Raw genomic sequence first — 21,447 nt, forward strand, 5'->3', positions numbered from 1 at the left:
CTGCTGCTGCATAAAAAAACGAACTGCTCACACAGGTGGCATCAAGTTAGACACGGCATGTCTAAAAGAAGATGGGTGGAATTCAAGATCTGTCAGACGATAAGTTGTTCCACTCCCATCAACAGAAGACACAGAGCGTCCTCGTCGTCCTCATCTGCTGCTGCAGGTACGTTGCAGCGGAACCGAACGTTCTCGAGATGACTACTGCAAAAGCTCTCTCTTGATTTGAACATTTTCTTCCCTCACACGCAGAAAAAAAGCCAAAATGTAACAAAAAGGCAGCCCCTCGAACTGGGACAGCTCTCTGTCTGTTACCATAGAAACAGCAGCATTCATTTTGGAGAGAACAATGAGTGTTCATCACTTCATAAATGAATTGAAAAGGGAGTAAAGCAAAGCCAATTAATACAAAAGACCTGCTTTTTTAAAAATTTTGTAATCTTTATTTTCTTCATGACATAATGCAAATAAAACATTCACCATTATACGGTCAAACATTTTTATTGATTTTTTGTGAGCAGTTGTAGGTTAGTGGGCTTTTATTTATCGAATTACAGGGTGGTCTTAAATATTCTGGGTGTGTTTGACCCATTGGCCATAGTTGCCAACCGGAACAAGTGGTGCGTCAAACGCAAAAAAATATATACATAAACATATATTTAAATGATTGTTTGCTGTACTTTGGAAAAAAATCTCTCGCTCTTTTTTGGTCAAATATGATTTAGGATTCGGCCATTATTTTAGGAGGGTGACGTCATGTAAATTGACCAAATTAGAAACTGTAAATAGCGTGAATGACAAAAGTGATGAACAGTGCAGACAATATTAACGAATTACACTAAAAGAGTATGCTCTTTTAGCTACCGGACTAGCCATTGCTAAACTGCTCAAAGACAACTACATATTTTTTAATCCTGTCAGCTATTGTCAAAATCTTTAATTTAAACAAATATCTTTATTGACAACAATTTTGCGAGCCCGTGAAGGCAACACTACTGGAATGAGGGGGCGCGGCTACAGGACACCTACCAAACGTCATCACGCACTGGGTGTCACGTTTACGTGTAAAACAACATGGCCGCTGACTGCCAACAAGCAGGCAAACACTGAGAGAATGCGAACGGCAGCCGACTGGAAGCCGGCGCAGCCCCCACACACTTCACTCCCGGTGCGGTTACACGAGCTGACATTCCTTCCCCGTTTGTTTTAGCCACGGTGAGCATGGAAGACGAGGAACGGCAAAAGAAACTCGAGACCGGCAAAGCAAAGGTAAGAACCCCTCCGGTGCTATCACCATGTTAGCATAAAACAACGCTGTTTTAAAGTTAACGGTGCTGACAAGTTTGTGTTTTTGCTTTAATGCTCCTTGGGGGGGGGGGGGGGGGGTCTGTCAGCTGTTCTGCCCCATTGGCCCCCCCTCCTTCGCAGTTGTCACTCGTAACATGCGCCCCTCATTTGACGGGGTTAGCTGCTACATAGTGCAAGCCTTATGTCCTTCTGTATGAGAAACTCCATTGTTTGTTTAAAACTGGAGCGCTTCAAGTAAGTAGAGGCTTTCTGACGCCTCCCCTGCGGGGAGGCTGGCAGGCAGGTGTAACAGGATTTACAGGACACATATCCCCTCATTCCAGACTTGTGCTGGCTTTGCTGTGTCAATTAGCACCATTGCTAATTGGGTCACTCATACATTACCCACTTAGTGTAAATGCCCATATAAACAGATTACGGTCTTGTAGTCATTTGTATATAAATTCCAATCTAGTGTGTCTTCCGTCCTATGCTGTTAAGTATTGGAACGGTAATTGCTTTGTTTTTGTTGTGTACAGAAGACATCTGGGTTGATGATCAAAAGATAAATATCACATAGTTCAAAATTCCAGATTTTTAAATGGTATTTACATCTATATGCGTAAAAGAACTCAGGACAGAGCCCTTTTGTTGGTTAGAGGGCCTCACAGTTCAGAGGTGCAGAGTTCGGTTCCGGCTCTGGCCTTCCTGTGTGGAGTTTGGATGCTCTCCCTGTGCCAACGTGGGTTTCCTCCGGGTACTCCGGTTTCCTTCCACGTTCCAAAAAACATGCATGGGAGGCTGATTGGACATGCGCCTAGGTGTGTTTGTGAGCATGGATTTTTGTTCATCTTGGTGTGCCCTGCGATTGGGTGTACCTGCCCGAAGATAGCTGGGAAATGCTGCAGCACGCCCGCGACCCTCGTAAAGAGAAGCAGCTCAGGATGGATGGATGAATAATATTCCTTAATTGCAATAAATGCATCAACCTTGCGCCTCATTGTCTTCACCAGACAGCATTCTTCATTTGAAAATATTTTACAGGCCTCCAGTCTCCTCTTCAGGAGGCTAAATACATACTCTATTGATTTAAGGTCTGATGATTGACCAGTCTCAGACCTTCCACTTTCCCCCCGATGATGAAATCCTTTTATGGGTTATTGCATGATAAAGCTTCTCCCAATTAGTTTTCATGGGCTTTTTCTTTAAATTGTCAAATAAAACATTCATAGACTTCAGAATTGATTCTCAAATTGCCTCATGAGCTGCTGACAAATTGATAGTGTCCTGAGAAGATTCTAACACTGTGGCTCATTTTTCACGACTCGTATGCGTCATGCGTACGTAATGCTATCCGCTCTCAATCTGATGCTGTGTTTACAACACAATGCTGCTTTCAAAAATGTGTGTAAATATGTCCAGACAGCATATGTTGCTCCACCTACATGGTTAGCGCTAGCCTAGATGGAGAAACTCCTCCGCAGACTGCAGACTACCCCCCCCCCCCCCGCACCCTCCTCCTTCTCCTCCTCTCCACTTACCCAAACTCAGCACCATCCCTGCCAAGTAGGACAGTCGGCGATGTTAGCTAAGCAGCTCATCAAAGCTAAACGTTTCCCCCACTGCGCACTAGTGCCTTTTAGATGTGAGTCTATCAAACAATGTGTCACTGTAACTGAAGTTATCAGCGTTAGCTTCGCGTACCACCTGTGTGTCCAACTGTTCCACATACATAATGTTTACATTATCCCTCTGTTTTTTTTTTGTTTGTTTTTTTTTTTTTTATGATTCTCCTTAGGAGAAAGACTTAGAAAAAGATGACTTTGCTCAAATCTGACTGCAGCGTGCTGGATTAGGTGTACCTTGGTTGAAGTGATCTAATTCAGTTAAATGGATGTCTTAGCTGGTGCACATGTCGGTTTAACATTAAACACATCTGCCAAGCAATGGGCGGAATTTATCTTGGACAAAAAAATGCAGTGGTAATTAACTTGTGAGAGGTCATGAATTGAGATTTTTTTTTTTTTTTAGTGCCCGGTTGATAAGAGGAGCAAGAATGTTGCAAGGTTTCATGGCAGTTTAAACTGATCGTTGACATGGTTTGAGGTGTAATCCTTTAGTGCGGATTAGCACCTGTTGGCAGAGCATGAGACATGCGTTGCATGTTATATGGATGCTCCGAACAGGGACGATGACATGTTTCGCTTGACTTTCCCCAAACTGTGCAGACAAAGAGTAAGCTCGCTTGCTTTTGAAGGGATAAACTAAGAAAGAAAAATGATGAACATAGACGGCATTTTTTTTAAACATGTCTGTGTTTCTTTTCACAGCTGGCTGAGTACCGTCAACGGAAAGCTCACGCGGATTCCCAGAGGAAGAAGAAGAAGAAAAAGAAGGCAGAGGAGGACTCGCAGGGAAGCGTGGAGCCGGATGGCCTGGCGGGTCGGGAAGGCGACTCGGTCGGTGGCCGACATGAAGCGCGGGAAGCAAATAAAGGGGCGCCAGCCGTCACCGAGCTGAGCTTCTCCAAGACGATTCGCAGCGGGGAGACCGTCAAGCACGACCAGACGTACACCATCGAGGTTCGTCCTATTTGATTTTTGAGGCCTGGGCACCAGTTATCATAAATAATCGCTTTTTTTTTTTTTTTAAATTGTATTCAGCATTGGCATCACGTCTTTAAAATTCTGACCTAAACATAAAGCAATAAGTTTCTCTTAGCAACAACTCACTTAAACACAAAACTCTGCTGTTCTCGTGTTGAGTGACCTCTTCAACCTTTTGGTTGTCAATGCCACACAAGGGAGCTTTTTTGAAGTGTATTTGTCAGATTTAAGTGCTTGCCTTCAGCGACATCAAAAACAAACAAAAAAAAATGAGGTCAGTTTTTGTTGCAAACCTGGCTGCATTTCTGCTCTTCCTCAACAAAGATTCTTATTTGTTATCAACTACGTCTTGTGCCTTTTATTCCGCTCTCTATCCCAGAACTCCATGCACAATTGATGCCCACAAGCGGTTGCCGTGGAAACAGACGGTCTTCTGTCTGACTGACTCGAGCAGCCTAGCGGCGCTTTTTAATCACAATTTAATCTATTTATTTGGACATTTGTGGGCAATCCAGTTTTGTCCTTATTGTTTTGCTACATCGGCTCCAATGTTTGTATCCAACTTTCTTAACATGTTGGTGCAATCTTCAACGCTGAAATAACAAATGTAAACTTCTTGTGTTGCAGCCCGAGAGTGAAGTGTCAACGACGGCGGAAGATTATTCCTCTGAGGTAAGATATTTGTTAGCAGGAAGGTGGGCGTCATAATCAAATTATCAATGAATCAGACATTGCATCTAGCAGATGATATTACGATGTTCTAAGGGTGCACACACCAAGATTACTCCTTGTAGTGTTTGGTGTAAGCGTGTTTCTGGCGCTGTTTTAAAAACGTGTCTTAATTTTTTTTCAAGCACATCATGTTTTTGAGATTTAATTTAATTTTATTTTTTTTTTAAGTTTGACCTGATGTCATAGAGAGGAAAAATGAACAAGGGCGATACGGAATCAATGCCAAAAATTGATCTAGAAAAGTTGACTTGCATTTGTCATTAAAAACACCGAACAAAAGGGATTACACGAGTTCATCTTTCATCGCACCTTGACAAATCACTGCTTCTTTTTCCACAGTTTTCCCAGATATGGACGTACTTTGGCATTTTTTTTTTTATCATAAATGAGACTTGCAAATTTAATCAGCACTCATCCGAGTGATTCTTTCCACTGCGGCTTTACGCGTTGTGACTTAGCAGGTCAACGGCTGCCGTGAGATGATGGCCAATCTAATGACGTCCTCCTCCGGGGATTTTATTTGGGTACGGTAATCCGATCAAGCGGCTCTCTGCTCACGGGCCCTGATGGCCGAACCCGCCGCCTGCCGCCGCTGACTGTCCGTTCGCTTAACATGTTAATATTCTCCCCCGCACCTCCGCAACTTTGTAACGACTCTGTACTAACTCCGTACTAATGTTTGTCTTTTCCTACATGGTGCTTTGCTAATGCTTACATGCCTCAAGGTCACATGGGGTCACCCCCATGACATATTTTCTTTTGCTTGGCTAATGGCGGTGCTGATCAATATAGCTGAATCAGGGAAATGGAAGCAGAGACGTGGTTTAATTTGGACATGTGGAAGAATGGTGTGAAGGTGTCACGGATGAGTATGTGTGGGACATGCGGCAAAGGCTCTCCATAACTTCCACTAACAACCCAGGCTAAACTTAGGTCCTCCCCTGGAAATAATTATTGTCTCACATTCCATGTATGACTTCAACATAACAGTACTTCCTTTATGCCAATTACTATTTCTTTGTACGATTGGGTAACTTTTCCTGCAAATGACACAAAGGGGAGGGGCGGCCTTCTCCAACAGAGACTGTGTCCCTGCCTCCTTGTTTTGATTAGTATCATTTTAAACATTGAGTACTCGTTAATGTTAGTGATTATTTTTTATTTTTTTACCTGTCGTTCGACATGTTCCTTCATCAACAACGCTCTCTGCTTTTATAGCCGACTGCTGCAGCACTCGTGTTTCAACTAACAGGGTCCGTGTCTCTTTTTTCTCGGGAGAAGCTGCACATGCTCTAATTGCTGTTACTTGTTCAGGAAGAGGCAGAGCGAGAGGTGATGAAGGGAGGCCGAATGCAGGATGTTGAGGAGGCACTTGAAGCCAAGACGCGAGCGGTGGAGGAGCTGAGTCAGGAGCTTGAGGAAATACGGGCCGCATTTGGAACGGAAGGTGTACAGAAGGTAAGTATCCATTAAAAATACTGGGAATCATTTTCCTTTATAATTCAAAAGGCAATTATACAAAACTTCCATGTGCACCCCTGAATACGATGGGAATTATTTGTCGATGCCCACAAGTCCGCTAAGCGAGTTCTACTTTCATTGGTTGCTTCATTTATTCCGCTTTGCTATCAGCTCCAGGAGTTTGAGGCGGCACTGAATCAGAGGGACGGCATCATCACTCAGCTCACCGCTAACCTTCAGCAAGCTCGCGAGGAGAAAGATGAGATTATGAAGGAATTCCTAGCGCTGACGGAGCAGAGCCAAAAACTGCAGCTTCAGTTCCAGCAGGTGGCAGACTTTTTTTTTTTTTTTTTTCCAAAAGTGCATTTTCCATAATATGTCTCCTGAATATATAAACAGTTTTTCTGATGGTGCCGCTGTTGTTTTACAGCTGCAGGCCGGCGAGACCCTGCGGAACACCAGCCACAGCAGCACGGCGGCGGACCTTCTTCAGGCCAGGCAGCAGCTTGCGCAGTACCAGCTGCTGCTAGAGGAGGCCAACATCGAAGCGGGAAAGAAACAGGAGAAGAGCGATGGGCAGCTGGAGCTCATCGGTCAGCTCCAGCGCAAAATTGGCGACTTGGAGTTGGTGAGTTCCATGATGTTTTTGTTCCTATTAGCAAGTGATGTTGGCCTTATTATTATTATTATTTTTTTTAAATTGCATATGAAAAGGTGAATAAAGTTTGTTCTGTTCAAAATGGTAAAACGTCATCAGCTCACTGAAATTTGAAAGAGGCCAGAATTAAACACCTCATGAGATATTTTTATTTGACAAGTGGCCTAATCCAGCTAAGCACAGTACGTCAAGTGAAAATAGTTTCAAATCGCCACATAAGGATGGTCATGTGCCCCGCTAGGTGAAACTGTTTGGCAAGTCTTTTAAAGTTGGCTTGTGAACAAAAAGTGGTTGCAGTTGCTTTCTCTTCAGGATTTAGAGGGTCTGTAATGAATGCTCAGTGTTTCTTTTGTCTGTCTACTACCTGATTGTTATTATAGTCAGGGAGAAGATCAGAGGAGTCATTCGCACAAAGGTTAAACGAGAAGGATGTGCTCATAGCCGAGAAAGAAAAGGTCATCATGAGTCAAGATCAGTCTCTGGCCGAACTGAGAGCGGCCGAAGAGACTCTCGCCACCACACTGAAGGAGAAGAATCTGCTTCTGTCCGAGCAGACGGCATCTCTGAACCTCTTCCGAGAGGAAATCGCCATTTTGGGACAGTCGGCGAATGATATTCAGGCATCGGATGAGAAGGACTTGGTCATAGCAGAGCAAGAGAGAGTCATTTCCGAGCGGGATTGTTCACTCAGCCGGCTCGAGGAGGAGCTGGAGTCGTCGCGGCAAAGCCTGCGCGGCCTCCAGCAGCGGGTGGCCGCGAAGGAATCGGAGCTAGAGAAATGCCTGGGCGACCTGCAAAACACTAAGCGTGATTTAGAAAGCCGTAAAGGCGAAATGGAGAGTTGTAAATCACACCTTGAGAAAGCGCGAGGAGACCTACAAAGCTGTCAAAGTGAGCTCGCCAGCTCCCGGCAGAGGGAGAGAACGTCCTCGGGTGAGATTAAGCAGCTCATGGGTACGGTGGAGGATCTGCAAAGGCGTCGTCACCGGGACAGCCTGTCAGAGGGTGACGCCGTCCAAAGAATGCAAGAGGACACCGTCCGGAAGCTGGACCTTCTCAGGGCCGAGCTGGACGAGATGTACGGTCAGCAGATTGTCCACATGAAGCAGGAGCTCAACCTGCAGAACACGATGCGTATGGAGCAAGTCACGGCGCAGCATCACGCTGAGATGACGCAGCATGAGGCTGAGGTGGAGCGACATCACGCCGAAGCGGAGCGTCTGAAAGAACAAAACTCCACCATCAAGGAAACACTCACTGTTAAGATTCAGGAGCTTCAAGCAACTTTAGCGCAATCCACAAATGAATTCGACCGAGAAAAGTTCAACCTCCAGGCTGAGCTGCAGAGCCTCCGCGAAGATCTCCGATCAGCGAGGGAAAAAGCCGAGCTGGTGTCCAGTAGCCTCGTTTCGCAGGAGAGCCAACAAGACGAGTTGCGGCGCCTTTTGGTCACGACCGACGACCTGCGACGCCAGCTGGCCGCCGCCGGGGAGACGGCGCTGGAGGCTGAGGCCCAGCACGAGTCGGAGACGACCAACTACAAGATCAAGTTGGAGATGCTGGAACGGGAGAAGGACGCCGTGCTGGACCGCATGGCCGAGTCGCAGGAGGCTGAACTGGAGAGACTGCGGACGCAGCTGCTCTTCAGCCACGAGGAGGAGCTCACGCACCTCCGGCAGGAGCTCCGTCGAGAGAGCTTCCTCAACACCGAGAACCTCCTTAACGAAGCTGCCATCAAACACCAAAAAACTCTCGATGACCTGCGCCTCACCCACGAAGACCAGTTACATTTGTTGCAAAACCAGAAGGCTTCTTTTACGAACGAGCGAGAGGATCTCTTGCATCAGATCCTCGGGCTGAAGGAAGATCTCAAGCTGGCCTTGCACAGCTCCAAAACGGACGAGCTCGTGCGGCAGCTGGAGGAGCTTCAGATGGAGCTTGAAGATCTCCGCAAGGGAGGAGAGCAGCGAGCCAGGCTGGAGAGCGAAATCCAAACGTTGCTGAAAAAGACGGAGGTTCTTCAAGAGAAGGAGCGAAGCTGGGAGAGCAAGTGCAAGGAGCAGCAGCTGGAAGACGAGGCCAAAATGGCGGAAATGGAGACGCTCGCCTCTCAGCTGAGAGAGGAGATCGAAAAGCAACGGACCACGTTCTCTTTTGCCGAAAAGAATTTTGAAGTCAACTACCAGGAGTTGAAGGAGGAGTACTCCTGCCTTATCGAGGCTAAGACACTATTAGAGGAGAGGACACTGAAGGAAGCACTTGAGTTCCAGGCTAAAATCGCTGACCTGGAGGGCGAAAATGCCAAAAGGTGCGCCAAGGCTGTGGAAAATGACTCGGCCAAACTTACAGAGGAGCTTAACGTTACACTGAATGAGAAGGAAAGCCTTGTGATGAGACTATCCGAAGTTACAGAGGAACTAGTAGTTGCAGAGAATAAAATTGGACAGTTGAAAGAAGAGCTGGAGGAGGTAAAAATAACCAGAGAAGAGGACCAGCACGGTCAGATTCGCTCCCTCCGAGAAGAGGTCGAAGCCCTCCAGTCGCTCTTGAAGGCGGCGGAAGCTGAGAGAGACGGCCCCCGGCGGACCGTGGCGCCCCTCAAGCTCTCTCGCCCCTCTCCGTCCCACGTCCAACCTTCAAAGGAGCGACCCGTCGAAGGGCGAGCCCCGCCGCAGAAGCCCGCCGCTGGCGCCACGGGCTCCAACCGGCGCAAGAGGCGTCAGAGGTTGAAGCAGGAGCGCAGAGTGAGCGGCGGCGACGGCCCCTCAGAGGCCGCCAGGCAAAGGGAGGAGGAGGAGGAGGAGGAGGAGGAAGAGGAGGAGGAGGAAGAAGAAGGCAGTGCTACAAGTGCCGCAGAACGAGAGATGCAGACGGAGAGCCAGGTTCGCGTCGATGAGCCTGACGGCTGCCAGGGCGACGACATCATCAAACAGGTAGATATGCGTTCATCGGTCCGTTTTTCCTCTGCCTTCCTCCCTCACATTCACTTACTCGCACGATGATGAAAGGCCTTTCCACAAATAATATTCTCCACTTATCGTCGCTGTGCTGCGCGGAAATACACTTGATGCTCATCATCGAGTCGCGTAACGGCTCTCCAGTTGCTGAAAGGCACCATTTTTGCTCGGAGTTACCCAACAGACTTCGTTTTTTTTTTTTTTATTTGTGCGTCTCATTAAAGTGAGAGGATTAAGATAATTATGGAAAGAGTCCACAGAATAAAATGAAGATTGTGTGACTTTGAGATTAGTGAATGTTTTTCAAAAAAGTGACTCACGACTAATTCTTGCAAAGCTGCAAATCAAGTCAACCCTCCTGACCGCCAGAAGTTGAGCTTCAAGCACCGGACGATCACTTTGTCTCTACATCATGTTGTTCAGGATTCTTATTTATGTCTGCTATTAAAAAGCTGCGTGTGTTACTTCCTCATTAGGTCAGTACAACCGACGGAGGACCCGCCCGAGCAGTGGAGCGGACATCTAAGCATGTAAATTTAAATATTTTGTATCTGTAAAGTAATCATCAAAAGTTCCTTAACTGTATCACTTTAAGGAGCAGTCAGCATAACATTTCTTATGTTAGTATTTTGAGGATTACAGTTCACAGAGAAAAAAAAATCCCACAATTCAGCACGAAGAAATGAAAATTTTACAGAAGACAGGATTACATTGATAGAAATTTAGTACAAAAAATATTTTACTTTTACTAAGGCAAGATATTATTTGGAGTAAATAATACTTTTGGACCCATTAAATGAAATTGGATAAAGGCATGGGTTTAAAAACAAAATAAATAAAAACGTGTATGTGTGTGTCGGCAAAATCTGGTCATTTAACAAAGCTGCCATTGAAATGCTCAAACCCGTCCGATGTCAAAGGCAGCAGAACAGCAGTCGCATAATTAGTCAGCAGTGACGAATTAGCTCTAATGCATAAATTACAGTGCGTGGAGGCCTTGTTTTATGTTTACCGCCCGGTAATTGGCTTGGTCCTGCACTCTGTCATTGAAGTGGGATTAGTTGCATTATGACCGCTATTAATTCATCACAAGAGATGAGCAAAATTGCATAACCGAATGAAAGGAAATCTACCTTTATTTGCAAGGGGGAGGGACCAAGCCCCTGCCGCCAATTGTGAAAAAACTAATTCACTGAGGGGGGAAAACAATTTTGTATATGCGCCAGATGCGCACCTGATTAGGATTAACGTGGCTGAACTGATTTAAAAAAAAAAAAAAAAAAAAAAAAAGTTTTTTTTTTCCGACATGTGTCACTTTAATACGCCTCAGTTACTACTTTCCTATTAGCTAGGGCTTTGGCGCCATCTTATTGCAGCTTAGGGCATTGTAGAAAAGGCACAACAGTATTTATTTATTTTTCCCCATCCGCAGTCACGTTAACGTTAACTTTTTTTTTTTTTCTCCCTGTGTTAAGGGCGAGTGCAAGCTGCAGTTGGAGGCGCAGCGCATTAGCCTGACTCACATCCACGCTGCTCAGCTGGAGCTGTTGCAGGAGGAGGCGGACAACCAGAAGGATGCCGTTGACCAAGGTCAGCTAATGGTGTGGTTGTGTAATAATGAGAGCCATTTGCTCATTTTTATTTTTATTTTTTCACACAAGTAGTATCTCGCTGACATACGTTCATGAAACACCAATAAGAGATGAAAATATGCGCTATATAGATTAAATAGCTTCTTTTAAATATGTCTACCCCTCTCCACTTGCTTTAAACACATTTATACTCATTAAAATGCATATTTTAGAAACTTATTTCACCCCAGAATTATTCCAAACTTTAGTTGTAAAGAAAATACTTAACTTTATTGGTAGATAACCTACAATATGGGAAAACATTGTATTGAACTCTGATGTCCGTCAATCAGATTCGGACGAGGTCCAAAGGCTAAAGGAGGAGGCGGTGGAGAAACATCGCCACCTAGAGGAGAGTCACCGGCTGACAGTGGTGCACCTCCAAGCTCAACACCAGAAGAACCTCGCCGAGACGGAGGAGCGCTGCAGCGTGGAAGTCGCCATGCTACGGCAGCAACTCCGGGAGCTCATAGGCTCACAAGCCCAGGCCAGGTGAGATTGCAGCGTAAAAGGATTAATCGATTATTAAATTAATTGACAACTGTTTTAATTATGTTCTGTTTTCTGCTGTCCATCATGAAAGCAGACTGAAAAAAATGGTTTTGTAATACAATTTAATGCAAAATAGAATTGTATTCCATTAATCGATTTAAAAAATATATTCGATAGTGTTTTAGGCACTACCGTACAGAAGTTTAGAGGTCAATTAGAAAATGAACTTATTTTTGATAGATTTTTTTAGATTTTTTTTAAAACCACACTGATAATGCGAACACTGTTTTTTTTTTTTTTTTTTTCATTTTATGATTATTTTTTTTTATTTATCGTCTTTGGAAAAAAATATGCTTTAAAAAATGGCCTACAAATGATTAATTTTGATTACTTCACTCGAGTGAGCCTTCTGGGCTGCTTTACTAACAGTTCTAAAGTGACCGATAAATCCAATTGGACTAAATTCATGCCTCCATTAATTTTAACATATACTGCACTCCGATGCATTTTTTTTTTTTTTTTTTTTTTTGCAGACCAACAGCAAACCAATGCTTATCATTAATTCACACATTTTTCATGTTTCCTAGTGGCCCACCGTCCAGCCAAGAGCATGACGAGGAGTGCCAAGAGGAGCTAAAGGTTTGACTTCCTCCATTTGAATCACCCTTGTCACATCATTATATCTTCCTCCGGAGCTGATTGGTGCACGGGCGCTAAGAGAGCCTGACAGTCTGAGTGGACGCGAGGGGAGGCGGTAGCAGCCTTTAGGGCTAAACGTGCCCTAAATATCCCCTGCCCCTACACCATCACCCTCGCTATTTGCTCCAGAAGCAGCAGGATGAACTGTTCTATATCGAATGATTAAAAGGGTGGGAAGTTACATAAGCCGCCTGTATTGCGTGTACTGTGGTGCGAGCCGTCCTCTTAGTTTGTGCCTCCACTCCCTTCCTCATAACTTTGAGAGTTAGGAATTCATCACAAGACCGGGGAACAACATGGTGTATTGATCCCATAGCTCAAGGGCGGGTTTGTTACTTTTAACGTAACCGCACGCTGCATACTTTGTTCTCGCTTCTTCAGGACCTCACCGAGGAGCAGCTGTCCCAGTGGGCGTCGGGCTCCCGCTCGGGCTTGAGCGCCAAGCTGCAGGCCCTGAGGAAGGCGCTGTACAACGAGTACGTCCAAGAAGTGGCCAAGCTGGAGAACCGGCACCGCGCCGAGCTGACGAATCTGCGGCAGCAACTGGAGGGGAAGCGGAAGGGAGAGCAACGGGATTTCAACGGAGGAACTTCCAGCTTCTCGGAGGCCGTCGGTGTTGCCGGGCAGGGGGAGCTGCAAGGGAAGCTGAGTGTGGAGGTGGAAGTTGCTAAGGTAGGTGATCGTTAAGTTAATTCTGCCAAGCAGCAACTGTTATGTCCCCTCCGTGTGCGCAACTTGGTCTCCAATGTGTATAAAGCGGGGGCGGGCGAACTTTTGTTCTCCAGTCTTTAATTTCTAAACTGTCAAATGGGTCAGGACATTTGTAGATGATGTTAAATAAATAAATAACTAAAATAAAAATAATATATTAATCTATTTACTTTCATGTACAATAAATCAATCTAGCAATTTTATAGTGATGGAAATTAATAAAATGACATTTTAATTAACCAATTTTCGGCTATATTTTGGCCCCCAGGCCATACTTTGCCCACCACTGGCATACAGGTTCTGAAGCTGTAATATTTTGTCACGTTTCCGAAGGCTGTGAGTCAGGAGCAGAAATTGCAAACTGAATGTTGATTTAACAAGGAGAAAAGATTCCATATTAACCATGTTAACCATCCGCCATCAAATGAAGATGAATCCAATTTCAACCCAAATGTGCAATTTATATGCAGAGTCACAAGCGGCACCGGCGAACCTGATCGATATTTTGCAGCCATTTACGTTTTTATTTGACAGTATCGCATCGCAGCACACCGTTCTGAAATTTGGGGTTGAATCTGGCCTTCCTGTCTGGAGTTTGCATGTTCTCTTTATGTTAACTATGTGAGTTTTTCCTCTTTTGTATTTAATTTTTGCTCTGTTTGAATGAAACTTGACCTTCTTTGTGCTATTAATATCCTCTGCATGCAAAGATTTGCCAGGTCGTAAATGGCCTTGGCATAGTTCTATGCTCTCTTTAGTGCGCTCGTGTTCTGTTATTTTGCTATACATTATTAATTAGTCCACGGAAATCATGGTTGAGTTTGTGCCTTGGTTTTAAAGTGACAATTTGGTTCACATTGTATACAGTCAGCCAACTTTTATCCAACTATTGAATTATTTTTTCCCATGAGAAAAATGGTTGCGAATCACTGCAAATAAAAGCATCACTGACATGAAAGTGTTCTCTTCCAGGCCATCGTCCAGATGTCTTTGGAGTATGCCCAACAGACGGAGCTGTCCCGGATCAATAAACTCTCCTGCCAGGCCAGCACCGGCATGCAGACCCAGTCGGACGGCGAGGACGACGCGGCTGTCTCGGTGGGCGCGTGGCTGAAGGAGGAGCGGGAGCGCCTGCAGAAGGAGCTGCGGGACAGCAACACGGAGATCCGGAAGCTGCAGGAGAAGCTTCGGCTCGCTGAATTGGGAGCAGAGGAGAAGGCGAGTGTTGTACACGCACATTGATACATGCTTTACTTTTACAATTTTCTTTTTTTTCTGGGCACGATTAAGCTTTTGGCTACGCGACAGCAGAGGTGTTAGTTAATTTAGAACAAATGAATGAGATTTGGACTAATCAAGTTTAGCCATCTGCATTACTCTCATCTCTCCAGCTGGTGGTGCTGCCATGCTTTGTTTTTTTTCCTCCCAGCTGCATCCCAGCTGCACCTGTTGCCATGGCAGCACAAAGAAACTAGTGTCTCCCCCTGCACTCCGAAGGAGTCCAAGTGCGGCTGTGTTTTTGTCATAAGCGTCGTTGTTTATTTGAATTTGTGTCCCTGACTGTACCACGTTTGCGGCTCTGCGATGACGGGACTGCTTTCTGTTTTCTCTCTTTTTCCCGTGCAGCCGCTGCAGATGAAAGAAGATGGCGAAGAAAAAGTTGAGGAAGAGCAAGACCAGGTTGAATCTACGGACGAAGACGATGAAAGGTGATGATCGCCTCAATTTTAATGTAACGATTCAGCAGTGCGGCGCTTCTCAAACTGGGATTATGAGAGAGTCCTTGAAAAAAGATCTCCCCTCTAAGCATTAGTGTGACTGTTTTTCAGAATTGTCCTGCGCAGGGCCAACGAGAGGCTCGGTCGCGTGTTGGCAGACGTCCTGAAGACCACGGCGGCGGCAGAAGAAACGATGGGCCTCCACATGCAAAGTCTGGAAGTGGATGCTTCTTCCAACGCCGGGCTGCCGGTTGCACCGTCATCCACACCGAATGTCACAGGCATGTAACTCTCATTTATTAGAAATAACTTCTGAATAGAGAGACAACTACTACACCTCCTGGAACTGCGTTTTAATATCGTGCGTTTAACAGCAACTAACACCTCCAAAAAGGTCAAAGTTTAAATACAGTAGCATAGTAAGTGTTTATAAAATTTTAATTTCACAATTTGAACCTTACCACTGCATTTATATATAAGAAGATGAGAAATATTGTAAATAATGATTCAATTAAAAAGTGTTGCACATCAGTAAAATACAAATTGTGTCTAAATGATTGAAAATAAACAGTTCAAAAATATTCAATGCTAATGTTTTCTACATCAAAGTTAAATACAACAGAACTGAACTTAATTTATTTATTGTACTGGGTTAAAATAACGTGTAATAGATTTAGGGAACACCTGGCCATCTACTCGCCACTTATTCACGATAACACAACCTTGTGCAATAGAAATCAACAGAACATTGAGAAACAATCCAACTCTTTGCACACATTAGATCAACCTGTCAAGATGTCGTCGGGCGACAGCCTCCTCCTGGGTGAGGACGAGGAGCATCTGATGGGCATCAGCGGCCGCCTCCAGACGGCCTTGGAGAAGATGCTGATGGTTATCACCGACACCACCAACCAGGTACAAATAAAAAAAAAAAAGCGACTTATTAAGTGTACTTTTTAGAACTTTTCCACACACTCGGTACGTTGAAACGCAGACTGCTGAGGTTATTGTTTTTCCCAGTCTGGAGAATGGGAACTTTCAGCTAAGTGAAAATGTCCCCCCCCCACTCAAAGGAGCCACTTCATTCCCGGCGGTCGCCCCTAGAAACGAGCTGTATTTACACGCCGCTTTTGTTCAACCGGCAGACAGCCTATCATAGTCCAGCTGGATAAACCCCGCCTCCCCCTGCCTCCATGCCGTGCGCCCGCTGAGTGTAGCGTGGGCCACTCTGAGTCGACTTTAACTAGGCCATTGAGCTTGTTACTGTAAGCGAGTGCACGCCGCGTCCCACCCCTGTGGCTGAAATTCAAGTGTTACTCACGCTTGGATGACATTTGTCTTGGTGTTCTAAAAATAGCTTGTAACGACCCAAGTGCAAGACAGGCGTCACTGTTGCTCAGCATCTTTCTGCAGCGCTTCGGGCAAAGCATTCTTTTGAATATTTCAATTATTTTTTTTTTTTTAAAGTCAAATGTATGACATTTGCATATGTTCTGTACTTTTTTGGGGACTTGCACACCCTGAGCTTGTTTGTATGGGATCGTGTGCTGAGTGTATCTCAAGTGGTTTGTTTTGACCTTTTCCAACATTTAAATCTCACCACCTTATCATAATTGCCTCCGTTCATAATAAATAGTTAATAATATAATTGGTCATGGAATGACCAGAAATGACCCAGATAGTCCAAAAAAAAAATACTGCAGACTTATTTACTTGGTGGCAATGTACAGTAGGTTAAAAAAAAAAACAAGAAAAACTCCCTAGACACGTCCTGCTTAAAAAAAAAGAAACGGAAATAAAAGTCAGTACATAAGCGCACACCATAAGGTGCATCGTGTGTGTTTTTTCGTAATGATTTTACTGCCTGTGAGAAAAGTGTTTTATGCATGACAAGATGTCACACACGGAGGTGACGTGGGAATTTTTTTTAAGCGCTCTTGTCTTTTTGGACTGCGTGCGACTGCGTTTGACTTGGTGAGGAGTGAATCCGGTTTGATGACTTTGTTGCTGGGAGGGTGTGTGATTGTGTGTGTGTGTTGTCTAGGGGTTATTATTTGTGCGCACGGCAGTGCGATAGGGAGTGGTGTCACTGTGTGTGTGAGAGAGAGATCTATTTGCTATTCTACCTGCCTGGCCCGGTGGTGTTGGGAATAGAAGCCACACCCCCTTTGCCCCCCCCCCCCTCCTCCTCCTCTCGCTATCCGTCCCTGGTTTCACTCGGCACAATTCTTCAGCCCAGTGATCTGTGCAGTCATTGAACCACAAAGAGAGGAAAACAGCCGTGGCAGTCTTAAATTTGAGTGTTTTTTTTTTTTTTATTTCTTTTTTTTTGTGGAATGGAGTAAGGAAACCTCACCTGATAAGCGCTGCTGCCCCTGTGAGTAGTAAGCGCATGCGTAACGCGGGAATGACAGGCAAACTCTGGAAGGACCTCTGTCATGTCATTTCACCCTCGCTTGTACTGAGCAGTTAAAAAGAGGGGGGAGCCCTCGGGAAAAGCTTGTTGTTGCTACGGCGATATAGCTTTGTTTGGGAATCTCCAGAGGACTGTTCTGCTTTTCCACTGAAAAAAGGAAGGTGAGCAGGAGCAGGGGGATCACTGACGAGGACCCGAAGCTCGGAGTATATTTATCTCCCCCTTGGTTGCGTTCAGGAATGCTGCTTAAGTTGATGGAATCAGGATGACGGGCTGCGTTTGGACTTTTCCTCTTCGCCGCTCGCTGCGGTCGGACCCGTTTACCCGCTCAACCAAGCCACCGACGTGTTAACCGTTGCCGGGCAGCCAACCGCAGCGTCACCGTCATTGCCAAATCAATGGCGAACCTCCTTTGGTGATCAAAAAAAAGAAAAAAGCGACATCACCGACAGCCATGGATTCCCACCAATCCTTCTGGAATTCCAAGATGCACAGCACCGCGTGGGTGGAAGGGGAGGACCAGGACGTGTACGAAGTGGAATCTCGGATCCCCCTCCCGCGTCCTTTCCCCATCTACAGCACCTTGACGGAAAGGAACGCCGTCCTGGTGCAGACGCAGATCTCGCACGTCAATCATCGCACCAATGGTCACCTGCTTAAAGTTATCTCCCGAATCTCTCTGCCCACACCTCCTTATACAGTAAGTTTACACCTCACGTGTCGCATTAGAGAGGTGCTGATGAATATTTTACCCCCTACAGGCTTCATTTATGCTCGTGATGAATTAAATATCATCAACTCACAGCCGTAGTGCGGCCATGGCCTCATTTGAAAGAATTTTGGTTGGTGATGAATGCCTTCTTGTGCCAGCTTATGTACTGCAGGCCTCATCTTAAAAATAAATAAATCAATAAAATGGGTTAAGTGAGGGTGCTGCATTTGAGAGTCCAGGAACTCAATCAGTAAACTACTTCCACTTTTGCCAGTTAGTTATTTATTTTTAGTCGTATTCGTGCTACACTTGACTGCGAGAATTGTGTGACTTCCACGTGACATCACCACTTCCTGCTTTGCATAATGTCGCAAAAAGGACCTTTGCACTCCAGAGATACGCAAATCTGTTGAAGAGTCATCGTGGAATGGCACCGAAGCACAACCTTGCATACGTCACATTGCTCACACATTACGCTTAAAAAAAAAAAATGCTGATGTTTGTGTGTTATGTTGCCGGACTCTGACTGGTCACAACAGCAAAAGGATTTTCCGTTGTCAATATGAACAGTTAACAATTATTTAACCAGGACAAATGAATTAAAACCAAGACCTCTCCCAAAATCTGCACCTCGACAAAGCTCATGCTCGGCTTCCGTCGACGCGCTCACGCTGGGATCGTATTGCAATGTTATCGGAGCTGCAGTTGCTTCATCGTACGTTTTTGTGGTCACCGCTCAGGTGGAACATGCCCGCATCACCCAGACGGAGCTCATGCGCGAGTCCTTCCGCCACAACCAGGAGATCAGCGAGCTCCTGCAGAAGCAGGAGGAGCTGCAGGAGCGTCTCGCGGAGGAGGCACGGGCACGCGAGCAGCTGGCCTTGGAGCTTCATCGGGCTGAGGGTGAGCATCTGACGCACACTAAATAGGTCGATGCCCCTTACCACTCATGTCATTCTTTTCTCAAGGCAATTTTCTGGTGCTCTTGTTCGGAAAATTTTAATCAGAAGATCCCAAGCTTTGGTGTTAAGATGAGGGAATATAAATCACATTGTCACTAGAGCGTGAGAGAGACAATATTTTTTGCTTGCCGGGTTGGTGGGGTGTTCACTACTCGGCGAGATTGTACACCCATCCATGTCAGAGACAGCTGCCAACTGTTGCGTTCGCACACCAAACAGCTCGAAAGCTTACTCTGAGCTCGAGTCTATCAAGTACAGAGCAACTTTTTGCATGTTTTTGGAAACTCGGAGTGATGGTGAGACTTTTCATGCTTTTTTTCTTTTACTTGAGCTGTGTCAGGTTAGGTAGTTATGTAAATCCAACATTTGCATCGAAAGTAAACCACACTCTTATCGGATAGGTGACCATGTGGCTAACATTTATTTTGAGCATGTGCTGTCTTCCAAATAATTACCATTGTGGGAATTAAGTGAGGGGCAGAAGGTGAAACGAACAAAGTGGCCAGTTTAGCCTCAATTTCTCAATTTCCAGAGGTCCTTCAGAACAGATTTTGTCCAACTGTTTTGGCCACGAAATGAGTTGGGCAGCGTCAGGTAGACAAAAGTAGTCCTTTGGCACTATTTTGTCGCCTCTATCGGAATTTGCAGTGCCGGAAAAATATTTTAACCGATTTTGGCAATTGACGGCTGGGCTCAGTCCCGATTGCAACGCATGGTGCAAAAATAAAGAAATACTAAAATATCCAAGATGTACCATGCTATAAAAGGGCTCATCCCCTGACTTCAACCCAATTGAGAACATGTGGCTCAAGTGCTACCCAAAATTACTGCAATGTGATAATCACATTCCAGGGAATAATTGGATTTGTAAGTGAACTGGAACCGACATAAAGTGTCATGTCTTGACATGATGAAAAGAAGCGAATGATGCATCCTGGAGAAGAACCCTCCTTAGGCAAACTCATCGCAACGTCCTGCTCAGGTGTTTGCAACATGGAAAAGACTTTACCTTGAATCAACAAAAGCAGCCATTATCAAGCCACTAAATGCACCTTTAAGATATTTAATAGTTCTTCCCGGAGAAAACCACTCTCTCCTCTCGATATCCACGAGCCTGAAATGGCATCCCGGAGCAAAATGCTTGCTGACCTGTGACCGAGCCGCGACGTTATGAAGCATTTCATTGTATTTGCAACTCGGTCCTGTTCTACATGTCGAGCAAAATGGGTCAGGCATGCTCACTTGTGTGTTCCTCAATTATGCAGCGGGAATGCGTTTGTGCTTGCTGGTAACCTTCAGGGTTGTTTGTGCATGTTTTAATTTTTTTTTTTTTTTTGGATCAAATGCGCTTCTGTTGCCATGCACAAAAGAACTCAAGTTTTAAACACTTATCTCGCCTCATGCAGGTGTGATTGACGGCTACACGGGTGAACGAGCTGCCCTGGAGGAGCAGTTACGGCAGAAGGACGAGCTCCAGCTGTACCTGGAGCAGGAGCTGCAGGTAGATCATGATTCCTGGTTTTGAATTTACTGAAGTTGAATTCACTCACGTTTAAATCGAGTGGGAGGAGTAAAGTATTTTATATGACCTGTATTTAAAAAAAAAAAAAATATTGAATGCAGGTTACCGGGAGTCGACTGCAGGAGCTGGAGCAGGAAAGGCTTCAAATGCAAGAGGAGCGCGAGCTGGTTTCCCGGCAACAAGACGCCATGCGAGAAACGGCCGGCACCCGTGAGCTCTGTACGTATCCCAGAAGACCCGCGCCAAAAAGTCTGCGTCTCATTTTTGAGATTCTTGAAATTTCAACATACTGTAGTTTTCCGTCACTGCATGATTGCTGCAAAGTTTGATGACTTGCCATGAAGCAGTTTAATCTTTGCACCGTAACCCTTGTTATTCCTAAAAAGGGGACCCCATGAGAATTTCTTTTGTAGGGTGAGTATTCAACAAATGTCAGAACACAGGGACAATTTAAGTAACGCCTTCTTTTCATGCTATTTGTTTCTCCACCCTGTGACAACTAAACAAACTCCTAAACGATGAAACAGAGAAAGCTGCATCATCCCCCTTTTTTTTTTCTTTTTTTTTTCCTGTCGTCTTTTTCTTCTGAGATGTTCCTGTTCGTCACACAAAAAAAGCAACGCATGTTGAACTCCTGTGCTTTCTTATTCTCCTGTAGGCCTAGTTGAAGCTGCAATGGTTGCAGCACCTGAAGCAGGTGTGTCCACTTTGAGCATGGCTCAGCCCCTCTCCCTCTCTCTTTACATCTTTTTTTTTTAATGTCTCACAGATGATATTAACACTAATCCGGCCGCATGACACCGAGGTGGGCGACTTGAGTTTGACTTAAGTCACCGTATTTAGGACTAGATCAAACAGCTCCCATATTTAGTCTTCTAATTTC

General features: G+C 45.2%; 1 protein-coding gene across 1 annotated transcript in view; it reads left to right on the forward strand.

The window, feature by feature from the left end:
* Positions 1–1,067: 1,067 nt before the first annotated feature.
* The window catches only part of akap9 (A-kinase anchoring protein 9), a 36,641-nt gene continuing 16,261 nt past the window's right edge, over positions 1,068–21,447 (forward strand). Inside the window, exons 1-21 of the mRNA XM_088278647.1 lie at positions 1,068–1,269; positions 3,618–3,869; positions 4,521–4,565; positions 5,084–5,149; positions 5,940–6,083; positions 6,258–6,413; positions 6,517–6,714; positions 7,125–9,677; positions 10,178–10,231; positions 11,177–11,291; positions 11,626–11,824; positions 12,412–12,463; positions 12,905–13,195; positions 14,207–14,452; positions 14,861–14,943; positions 15,064–15,233; positions 15,734–15,867; positions 18,821–18,983; positions 20,449–20,543; positions 20,666–20,783; positions 21,223–21,261. Of these exons, the coding sequence (XP_088134773.1) occupies positions 1,222–1,269; positions 3,618–3,869; positions 4,521–4,565; positions 5,084–5,149; positions 5,940–6,083; positions 6,258–6,413; positions 6,517–6,714; positions 7,125–9,677; positions 10,178–10,231; positions 11,177–11,291; positions 11,626–11,824; positions 12,412–12,463; positions 12,905–13,195; positions 14,207–14,452; positions 14,861–14,943; positions 15,064–15,233; positions 15,734–15,867; positions 18,821–18,983; positions 20,449–20,543; positions 20,666–20,783; positions 21,223–21,261 (5,221 nt within the window). The 5' untranslated portion in view covers positions 1,068–1,221. The remainder of the gene's footprint in view (positions 1,270–3,617; positions 3,870–4,520; positions 4,566–5,083; positions 5,150–5,939; positions 6,084–6,257; positions 6,414–6,516; positions 6,715–7,124; positions 9,678–10,177; positions 10,232–11,176; positions 11,292–11,625; positions 11,825–12,411; positions 12,464–12,904; positions 13,196–14,206; positions 14,453–14,860; positions 14,944–15,063; positions 15,234–15,733; positions 15,868–18,820; positions 18,984–20,448; positions 20,544–20,665; positions 20,784–21,222; positions 21,262–21,447) is intronic.

The sequence above is a fragment of the Idiotropiscis lumnitzeri genome, chromosome 16 (genome assembly GCF_059441095.1).
Source record: "Idiotropiscis lumnitzeri isolate Australia: NSW breed Sydney's pygmy pipehorse chromosome 16, RoL_Ilum_1.0, whole genome shotgun sequence".
NCBI lineage: Eukaryota > Metazoa > Chordata > Actinopteri > Syngnathiformes > Syngnathidae > Idiotropiscis > Idiotropiscis lumnitzeri.